This window comes from Helianthus annuus, chromosome 1, assembly GCF_002127325.2.
Source record: "Helianthus annuus cultivar XRQ/B chromosome 1, HanXRQr2.0-SUNRISE, whole genome shotgun sequence".
Taxonomy (NCBI): Eukaryota; Viridiplantae; Streptophyta; class Magnoliopsida; order Asterales; family Asteraceae; genus Helianthus; species Helianthus annuus.
The window spans coordinates 56,743,031-56,754,062 of NC_035433.2; the positions used below are offsets into that span (position 1 = coordinate 56,743,031).

At 35.2% G+C, this 11,032-nt stretch overlaps 2 protein-coding genes across 2 annotated transcripts; one reads left to right on the forward strand and one right to left on the reverse strand.

The window, feature by feature from the left end:
- Positions 1 to 1,602: 1,602 nt before the first annotated feature.
- On the reverse strand, positions 1,603 to 3,890 carry LOC110866574 (protein EARLY RESPONSIVE TO DEHYDRATION 15). Its single transcript, XM_022115719.2, has 3 exons — positions 3,749 to 3,890; positions 2,111 to 2,469; positions 1,603 to 2,017 (listed from the first exon to the last, which is right to left on the reverse strand). Exons 2-3 carry the CDS (start codon positions 2,445 to 2,447, stop codon positions 1,887 to 1,889), a joined length of 468 nt encoding a protein of 155 aa, XP_021971411.1. The 5' UTR covers positions 2,448 to 2,469; positions 3,749 to 3,890; the 3' UTR covers positions 1,603 to 1,886.
- Positions 3,891 to 8,589: 4,699 nt separating this feature from the next.
- LOC110889766 (probable F-box protein At5g04010) lies at positions 8,590 to 9,345 on the forward strand. Its single transcript, XM_022137355.1, has one exon. The coding sequence runs from the start codon at positions 8,590 to 8,592 to the stop codon at positions 9,343 to 9,345; it is 756 nt and encodes a 251-aa protein (XP_021993047.1).
- The last annotated feature ends 1,687 nt before the right edge of the window (positions 9,346 to 11,032 follow it).

The following is an 11,032-nucleotide window of genomic DNA, read 5'->3' on the forward strand; positions in this document are numbered from 1 at the left end:
CGGGCAACAAGCTGCGCCGCCAATCCTTTCTGAATTGCAAACCCCAACCTCCCGAACACAAACCCCTGCCCCCTGGGGTCGAACAATTGTTGTGGATAACTCGTTGAACCCTCGTCAAGAAGTTGATGGCTTCTGGCGCTAGGGAGCCAAAAGTATCAAAGGCAAAAGGGATAAAGACATGTTGGTTCTCTGCGCAAGCTTTAGCGTGCTTATCCACTTTCTTTGATTCTGCCTTTCTTGCTGCCAGTCCAGCTACAAACTCGTTTTCCCTTAAATTAACAATTTAGATTTCAAGATAATATTTTATTAAAGTACGATAAGATTTAATATTAATTTATTATTTATTTATTTAATTAATATAAGTTAAGTATAGATGCGATTTTAAACCACTATGATAACATTGAATACAATTCCATACTATACAATAATATATGTTACGATTGATCAAAATTAGTTAAAATCTAAGTTCTAAGTTGGTCAGCTTGGTTAGGTTCTTACAAGTCAAAATTAGTAAAAAAAAAAAAAAAAAAAAAAAAAAACCTAAAATCTATTAAATTGAAGTCAAACCCACCATTTTAATAACCTAAAGATCAAAAATAACTAAAATCTAATAACCAAAATTAACTAAAATATAAGTTCCAAGCTGGTCATCGAATTTGCCACGTAAATAATTATGATTTTTTTAGATTAAATTAAAATTAAACTAAATAATAATTATCTATAAGAGATTAAACTAAATACTATTTAATAGAAGGGTTACCTATAATTAATTAGAAGAGATTAATTAAACTAAATAATAATTATTCATAAGATACATGGTCTAATATGATGACAAGTGTCCCAAAATTGGTTTCTTTTATTATATAGTATAGATTTCTGCAGTTATTTTCTAAGCTTTATCTAGTTATTTTTCATGCTTCATAATTAGTACTTTAGTTTGTTTGTTTTCCCTGAATTTAGGACGTGAGGTAGTGCGTTTCATTCTATATGTAAACAACTTTTGAATGTTAATGGTGGTGCTTTTTATGTTTAAAATTTTCGACTGTGTTTTCTCATTTTGAGTTACCGGTTTGTTATTCTCCATTGCTAGCTCAAGTTTGGCCACTTGGATGGTGTTCTTTGGACCCTGATCGTGAGTCTCGGTGGTGTTTCTGTATCCGAAACTTCGTTCAGGTTCGCCCGACAGAATTGATCAAGTGGTGTTTCTGTATCTTGATCGGCCGTTGTCATTCATTTCTTTTGAAACTTCGAAAATCCTATCCGTTGATACTTTGATATACAACTTATAGTAGGATTGATTGGGCCGGTTTTAAGCTCAGGCTAAGAGTACTGAGAAAGCGAGACCATCGTTTAGTCAACGTTGGTTGTCAAAGATCTGTTATAGCACTGAATGCCATGAGCAGGAATTATACAGCGGGAGACACGATGATTGTTTGGTCTCACATGCCACAAACGTGAGGATCGGTTTTTTTCAGATGAGACCTTACTCGTTTAATACTTACAAAGTTCGCGTTAAAGTATGTCGCAAACGATTATAAAGCGCTAACTTGAAAAATACACATAGGTTCATAACACTTCAATAAGCATCTTAACAGTTCATAATAAGCACAAAAACAAGATCAAATGCTTGATGCTTCATTAATTCCTAAATTTTTCAATTTTTTTTTACATTTATGTTTACATTTCCCTGGCTAGTCGAAATGAAAGGATGTCAGAATATGAACAAGGCTAGATACGAGACGACAACTGAGACCTTGCCCTATACAGAAAATTACAAACATTACACAAACAGACAGACACTACTCCGGTTTCTCAACACTGGATTTGATTATATAAACTGAAAGCTAACCCTAGACCAGAGAAATCCTTAACGAAACTAAGCACATCTAACGTGGCTGCTGAATGCGCTGTGTGCGAACCTTTGGGCTAACCGGTTTAGCCGGCTTCTCCCAATACTTAGCCATCTCCACAGGCGACTTTGGACCCCTTTCCCTCGGTTTCAGTTCCAATTCCAGACCTGATCATCATTCATACCAATACAATTTGTTAAATTCGAATAATTGTTGTACGTGTTTGTGTGTGATCGAGTGTTAACTAACTGTTAACTCACCCTTGATGGGGATTTGCTTGAGAGATGGGGCGTAAGTGTGTTTTTCCATTTCGGATAAAAGGAGGAATTGTTCATAATCTGATTCCATGGTTAAGGTGTCTTCATCAGCGTAAATGGAATCAGGCAAGATGTCAACAATGTCAAGATCATCTTGTGTGTTTCCAAAGAAACCGTCTTCAGCGTCTTGCTGACTAAGCCAATAGCTGTGAAACCAGGTGGAGGTTGTTACTAGGTCCCACCATTCTGGGGAGAAATCCTCTACTTGCCGGACCGCAGCAGGGACGAACAGTGGGGCGTTTGGATTGAGCGTAGATCTTTGTGCTGAAACTAATGTCATCTTCTAGCGCAGCTAATCAAATCTACATGATAAATGAGAATTCTTGTTCAGATGCTTATGGTTTTGTTCAAAACCTTCGACATTAAAGCCGAACGATCAATCAAATTATCAATCCATTAGCAATCAATACTATATTACAAAAAAATCATGAAAAATTCTACACGCTAAACTACAATTTACGAATCTCATCACAAGTCAAAACTCAAAGTTATTACATTAAGCTAGAAATCGAATTTCAGGTAGTTCAAATGGAAACTTCGATGATCAAATCTACCTTACAAATGAACAAATTAGATGATCCCTACAGCAAATTTTGTACTGATGATTAAGATTTTGTTCAAAGCTTTTATGATTAAATTCTAGCAGCCAATCATATCTGTTAGCGATCACACATAACAGCAACATAACGATCATTCACATAACAAGAACAAAACCTAGAGTAAGATCACCAGACAGCAAATACAATTTTAATCAATTTCTATAAACTAATGATCATAGACGGATTACGTTCACAGACTAGGGTACAAATTCACTGTTCTTGTGATTAAAATTAGAATTCAAACCGAAACGTCAGACTTATCTCCATGATCAGTAAAATTATCAAACACTTCACAGGCAACACTACAATTTACAAATCTCATCTCAAATAACAACTCAAAACTTATTATATTAAACTCAAAATCAAGCAGATATCATCACAAATCAGTATTTTAGGTAATCAACACAAACGTTGACGATCATCTGAGTCAATCAGTAAACCAGATCAGTACAAACTCACTAATTTAGTGATTGATAACAAAATTCAAACCGAGAAGTCAAATCTAATTACGTGATTTAGTAACATCATCAAAACTTATTACATTAGTTATTACATTAGGTTCAAAATTAAACAGACATCATAACAAAGCAAAATTTCATGTAATCAAGCGCAAGCCTCGATGATCATCCGAGTCAACGACTCAACCAGATCACAAAACTCAAATCGCAACAAACACAAATAAAAAAACGAGATTATCTCCGTGATCGATGAAATCATCAAAAGTTTACACAGACTAAACTATAATTAACAGATCTAATCACAAATCGCAACTGAAATCATCTTATTAATCTCAAAATCAAGCAGAATTTCATATAATCCAGGCTTAAACTTCAACAATCATCCAAGTCAACCAGTAGTCAACCAGATCACAAGACTCAAATCACAATAACACACAAACAACAAAACAACATCAGATCTACAATCTACACAAATATCATCAATCAATTCAATATCAAAAACTCATAATTACAGAAAATTATACCTTTAATCGATCGAATGAACGAAAATATCTAAAAAGTGAAACACGGTTCGGAGCTTTAGGCTCGGGTAATGAGATAAGATACAAAGTATATCACAACACGTCTATTTATAGGTCAAAATAATCAGTAATCCGAAGCTGAGGTTCGGAACCGAACCAACACGTTGAATAATATTCAAACCTATTAATTGCCGACGCGCTTAACGCACAAGTGTTGGTTTGCGAGTGGAGGAAAGTGATGGGAAGGTGTGTAGGACCCACGTGGGGTTGATGGATTATTACGGGGTGATTGACGGTTGAGATTAAAAGTTTGTGGTTGATCTGACGGCGAGTTGTTTGGGTATGTATTATTGTACGGGCCCGGTGTAGGAAGATGACAAGGCTCGACAATTATAAGTGGCTCCACTACATTCTTTTAGTGATTTTGGTATTTTATTTTGGAGTGATGAATATGTTATTATTTTTTTTATTATTATGTTGTCTCAAATATCTCTTTTGAAGATTCTGATGATGAACTTAAAAAAAAAAAAATACGCATGAGTTTAAAGTAGTCATTCCCAATTATTCCCAAATGACAGATATCTAACATACAATGTAACAAACACCTAACCCTAGAACGACAAGGGAATAGTAAATATTATGCGTTGGATGTCAGTAGATGAATCGATAGTTCTTAATTTCCTAGGCTTGGAACTTTGTGTACACTCTGTTAGATTTTGTTGGTAAGACTATGAGATGACATCATGTGCCTTACTCGTGTTCTGATAATGTAATCCTTTCATCTACTGTAACATGATATTCAACGTCCCACAATCCATCACCACACACGCCTATCCTTGATTATCAACTACTTTTAAATGAAAAAAGAAAACCCTAAATTGATAAACACGTTACATGGATACACCCTCCATGTTTGAGAGCTCATTTCCTACTGCTCAATGGAGTTCTTGTTGGTTCACTCTTGTGATGTAAAAACTAAAAAGAGAATAGGAGGGCTTGGTCATACATGGTGGCTACGGACACCATTAATTCTTGATAATGTGATGGTAGGTGCAGAGGTGTGAACCATGATCATGGACAATTAGAGATGGTTGTGACGAGGAGGGGATAATTGGTAAACATAATTCCATATGGCAACGCCGAACAGACATGGAGTCTCCTATATGTCTACAATTATGTCTATTATCACCAAGTAGGCACACTATATTTTTTTTTGTTCACTGGTGTGTTCATGTCATGTACGCTAATAGATGTCAATAGCATTAGCAGTTGTATGATTGGAGACGAACTAAATAGCACAAGAATTACATCTAGTCCGTCGTAAATATGCACGATATGCACTTACTAGTACAAAAATAACATGAGTCTTTTATTGTTTTACCTTTTGTGGTATGGAACGAGACAATAAAGGGTATTCTTACCAAACAAAAAAGCATAACATCTTGTTTATATGAAATAAAACAAATATGTAAATATTTATCCTCTCATTCGTTTTCAAGTGAACCTTTTCTTGTTTTCTTTCTTTTTTTTTTTTTTTGAAAGACAATATTCTCTATAATTATTAACGTCTCAATGAAAAGTCTCGAGCGTAAATAAATGAATTAGTAAAAGTAAAACCACCAAAATCATGGGCGGCCCTAGGTGGTTAAGGAGGACCACGGTCAGGACCCGATATTTCAAGGGGCACGTTATTTTATGAAAAAAAATCCGATATGTACATGTAAAATATTTTTTAATAGGGTATACCCATACAAACACCAACATAGGACCACTTACAAAACTATTCTTATCATTTAGGTTAGTTATTAGTCCATTGGCATTAGGTTTAGACCTTTAGTGAGCCCAATACCCAATATCGTTAAGGCCTAAGAGCACATTTTTTCGAGTTTGAACAGAGTACACGAATTCTCAGGGCCGACCCTGACCATAATAGTTACCATTATCTAGTAGTTGAGTTGCTTAATAGCAGTCAACGAAATATTGTGTTCAAGATCAATATCAGACCATTCATCTCTAGGGTAAAATCCAAGAGAATAAGCTTTACCAAATATCTAGTTTCTTAACTTATAAATCAATTAAGTGTTTTGTAGCCGGAGACAACATTTCACCCACTTTTGTTCTTCTAAGTTTTATTTTAACCACTTTATGTTGAACATGAATATTTTTTCGTCTTGCCCATTTAACATGTGAAGCTCTCTAAACAACGTAAATTATAAATTATTAATTATGTATTTTTTCATACATGTAATTATTTGTATACACTTATCGAGCAGTGACGAATCTAGAAAATCTTCGTAGCGGTAACGTTTTATGAAAAAGCGGTAATGAAATCGAAAAAACCTCAAAAAAAAGGTCAAAGTTTTCCAAAATTTACACTACCGCCGAAGCATCAAGCGGTAGCGGAGGCTACCCCTTCCCCTGAGGTAGGTCCGCCCCTATTATCGAGCCATGATCACTTTTCTTAGTGCCTAGAAAGCGGACACAATGGATTGCTACGCTTTAACAACACTATAATTAGTCACTCATCCTTTTGAACAACAAATATCACACCTTTCTTTCAATAAAGTCACTCTTATTATAAATCTTTGACTAAGTTGCAAAAATCGTCCTTGAGGTTTGGTTATGTTTATTAGTTTCATTCAAAACAATTTTTTTTTTTTTTTTGTATCATATTGCCATTCACCTTTGAGATTTTTTGTTATTTTCATCCAAATGTCTAATTTTGGTTATTTTTTTTGGCAGATTTATGGATGAAAATGGCAAGAAATCCCAAACCTCAGGGACAATTTTGACAAAAAAAGTTAAACGTTAGGATAAAAATGACAAATTAGCCCAAATGAAGGGCAATATGGTACAAAAAAAGTTTTTTTTTATGAAACAGACAAACGTGTCTAAACCTCAGGAACAATTTTAACAATTTACTCTAAATCTTTCAAGAATCAAGATTTGAATGCTATTTCGAAGCTTAGGGATTAAACACATGAACAGGTGAACTCAAGCAAGCAAACCGGGAATACACGCTTCCTAAAATTTACATAATAAATTTACAACAAGTTGAGCTATTAGGTGTTGTACCTCATGTTTTGGGGGTTTTTAAAAAAAAATTGATGTTTCACTTTAAACCCAAAACTACTTTAACCCAAAAGTTTTTAGTTTTTTCCAATTTAACCTCATAATCTTTTTAATTTCAACTTTGATCCCCTATATTTTTTATATTTTGCAAAATTTTTCGGTTTATGTTTAGATCTAAATTTTGCGACTTAACACGGCACAATGTGTGTGTGGTTCAACGATTTTACGTTTTATTATACGATTCGTTCTAAATTTTGCGAGTAACATGGGGCAACGTACGTGTGTGGTTCAGTGTGTTTACGTCGTCTATTTTTTTTCTGTTTAATAAGTTCGTCACAACTTCAATGTTGGTGGTCGTTGGTTATAGTGTGACATTGGTGCTATTTGTCACGGTTTTACGCCCCCGTCGCAACGTGAGGAGCTTAATACGATAGGTTATTTATATGGATACAAGTCATGTAACACGTAGTAATTATGATATTATTAATAGTATTGAGTTTATTTGGTGCATTACTTATTTGTATAAGATACTAATACAGACTTAACCGATAAAAACTACTTTAACACATTGTAAATATGAATCTAATTAACAGGATGTCAATTTCGTTAGCCGCGACGCAACACGCACGAGTTAATCTTCTAGTTTACTCTTAAAATTCATTTTATTAACCACTCTACAAAAATTGAACTCGTAATGAGTATAAATACTGGCTTGATGTTACTAGATTAAGAGGCCGTTTGTAAATAACATCGAGTAGGGGTGTTCATCGAATCGAATATCGAATTTTCGAATTATTCGAATCGAATTATTCGAATAATTTTTATTTTTCCTTGAATTCGTATTCGATTTGAATTCGATTAAAACTTACCGAATTCGATTCGAATTCATATTCGAATAAAAAACCCAATTCGTATTCGCTTCGTATTCGATTAAAAATTCGAATCCGAATAAATTCGATTTAATTCAGATTATGTATAAACATGTAAAAACTATCAAAATGAAACATAAATTTTAAAGCATCCATAAGCACGATATCACATTATAAAGTTCCAAATAAAGTACCATAAGTCTAAAATTCGAAACAAGAAGTCGAATAACCACACCACACTAAAAGTTAATATTTATAGGGTTATAAATCTATTGATAGATTTGTTACTTAGGTTTTAGTTATGGACTTATGGGCCATGTAGTGGGTTTGGTAATATGTAATTTTAATACTTGGAAAAAATTTTGAAAATAATTTATAGTATAGCTTAATAAAGGTTATATATGCATTATATTTAAAAATCATAAATAAAAATGTATAGTTTTTATTCGAATTTCGAATCGAATCGAATTTGAAACTATAAATTCGTATTCGATTCGTATTCGATTTACTTGACTCGAATTGAATCGAATTCGAATTCTTTTAATCGAAACGAATTTTTGATAATCGAATCGAATTCAAACGAATTTCGAATTTTTCGAATTCGAAACGAATTCTGAACACCCCTAACATCGAGTATACTTTCTTTAGTTTTTTTATATTTTTACCTGGCCCGGTTATCCTATAAATAAACAAACATGGAAAATATCTTAACCCTCTTTGATTCACACGTGTAGGATTCCTCCACGATGGCACACACGTGTTAGCATAATACATACAAAACCCTAACCTTATACCACATGTCAACCCCACAAAAAAAAAGTGCAAAGCCAGTTTATCCACAAAACCATATAAATTACTCAAAATACCAACACCACCACAACAGCCCTCAACATATTCAACACAATGTCACAACCACCGGAGTCAAACATACCATGGGAAGTTCTTACTCTAGTTGCCACCAATCTTGACCCTAAAACCCTAGCCACCGCCTCATCTGTCTCAAAACAATGGTGCACCACCATGACCTCCGACCACCTATGGGCCCACCCATGCACCACCCACTTCCCATCCATCTCCCACCTCCATTCCACCACCCTCCCTTACCACCGTCTCTACAACCTCGGCTTCACCGCCACCAAACGCCGCCACCTACCACCACCACAACCCTCCATCACCCTCCAAAACCTCCTCTTCGTCATCACCCTCACCACCTCAACCTCACCTCCACTCACCATAACCAAACCATGCACCGAACTTGCACTCGACCCGAGCTCGCTCTTTCGGTTTGATATCGACGTAAGTGATCATCGAAAATGGTCGAAATATGAAGTTTTGGATGATACAAGGGTGACGTGGAATGTGGTATTGGGAGGGTATGAAGGGGTGTTTACTATGATGGATTGTAAAGGGAGGGGGAGTTTTTTTTCCGGGAGTGATGGGTGGTTTACGGCGGAGTTGCCGGTGGCGGGGTGGTGGAGTGGTGGTGGGTCGAGTGGGTTGGTGGCGGAGATGAGGGTGGCGGTGAGGGAGGAGGTGGGTGGTGATGGGAGGAGGGGGGTGGTGGGGAGTGTGAGTGTGGGTGTGTTGAGTGTTGTGACTTGGAGATATGTTTGTGTTGATGATTGTCTTAGGTACTTGCAACATTTTCTTGAACCTTGATTCTTATGTATGATAGGGGGATTAGTCTAGTTGCATGTAAATGGTTTTTTTTTTTTTTTTTTTTTTTTTTTTTGGGGGGGGGGGGGGGTGGTATGGTTGTAGCGTTTTGTAATATACTTGTGTAGTGGTTGTGTTTTCCTGAAAATATATGCCTAAAACACCAACCTTTTCACAAGAACAACCAATGGAATAGAAAGAACAGAAGTAAATAAGATAGAAGATGACAAGAACAATAGCTTATGATCACAATTTGGTCGAATCTATTTTTTCTTATAAACCAAAAAGACTTCCACGACAAAACAATATTATGACCCATTTAAATACTACCTTAGACCCAAACCAACTAACTAGTAAGGAATAGAATACAATATTATGACCCATTTAACCAAAACCAACTCGTAAGGTATAGGAATTATTAACCAATATTTATCTTGACCCATAAACAATCCCATATGCTGCCGACTAAATCATCACCCAATTCAAAAACAAAACAAACAAATTAAATAAAACTAACTTAATTAGTCGCTAAAGCTAAGCGTCTTTTAGATAAATAGGGGTCTTGAATCGGACTTAACTAACCAAAAATCCGATAACATAGAAAGTGTCGCCAACGCTAAGCGTCTTGTAGTTAATAGGCGTCTTGAATCGGACTCAGGTCTTGAATTGGACTCAATTAACCAAAAAAACCGATAACATAAAAAGCATCTTGTAGCTAATAAGGGTCGTTAACGCCAAAGTGTCTTGGAGTTAATAGGGGTCTTGAATTAGACCCAAATAACCAAGAGTCCGATGACATCAGAAGTGTCTTGTAGCTAATAGGGGTAGGGCTGCAAACGAACCAAACAAACACGAACAAGACCTTGTTCGTGTTCGTTTGTTAAGAAATATATGTGTTTGCGAACCGTTCACGAACACTTATCGAACAAAATTTTATGTTCGTGTTCGTTTATTAACGAAATGAACTTGTTCATGTTTGTTTGTGTTTGTTTGTTAATTTTAGGCAACGAACGTTGACGAGCACAAATGAGCATAAACTAATGTTCATGAACACAAATGGAAATAAACCAACACAAACAATCGTTCATGAACAAAATATATAATACACCGACACTTATTAGATATTTAATTTGTCGGAATTTTGAAGTATTTAAATAAATATAAAAACTAAAAACACTAATGAAGTATTGAACACAAACGAACACGTTACCGAACATTCACGAACATAAACGAACGAACACGACCTCTGTTCATGTTTGTTCATTTAACTAAACAAACGGAATTTCTTGTTCGTGTTCGTTTGTTTAGTAAACAAACAAACACAAACGAACTTCCTGTCGAACGGTTCACGAACTGTTCACCGAACGTTTGGTTCATTTGCAGCTCTAAATAGGGGGTCTTGAATCGGAATCAAGTAACCAAATTCTGATAACATCAAAGCAATTCGGGTTATTCGAATCAAATCCTTATTCAATTTGAATTTCCAAGTCAATACGAACCTAGGTATATCAAACCGAATTCAATTTGCAACAACCACCGTAACCTAGGTATCTCAAACCGATCCAACTTACAACAACAATCGTAATCTAGGTATCTCAAACCGATTTAATTTACAACAATCGTACCTACTAAATGCTATGAATTGATATTTCACAACTAATCAACAATTCGAACAGGAATAGTATTTTAT

What these genes read in the sequence shown, in the direction of transcription:
- LOC110866574 (XM_022115719.2), bottom strand. Translation starts at nt 2,447, where the DNA reads ATGACATTAGTTTCAGCACAAAGATCTACGCTCAATCCAAACGCCCCA. An exon ending in CAAGCAAATCCCCATCAAGG is followed by an intron (nt 2,018 to 2,110) that starts GTGAGTTAACAG and finishes AATGATGATCAG; the next exon opens with GTCTGGAATTGGAACTGAAA.
- LOC110889766 (XM_022137355.1), top strand. Translation starts at nt 8,590, where the DNA reads ATGTCACAACCACCGGAGTCAAACATACCATGGGAAGTTCTTACTCTA.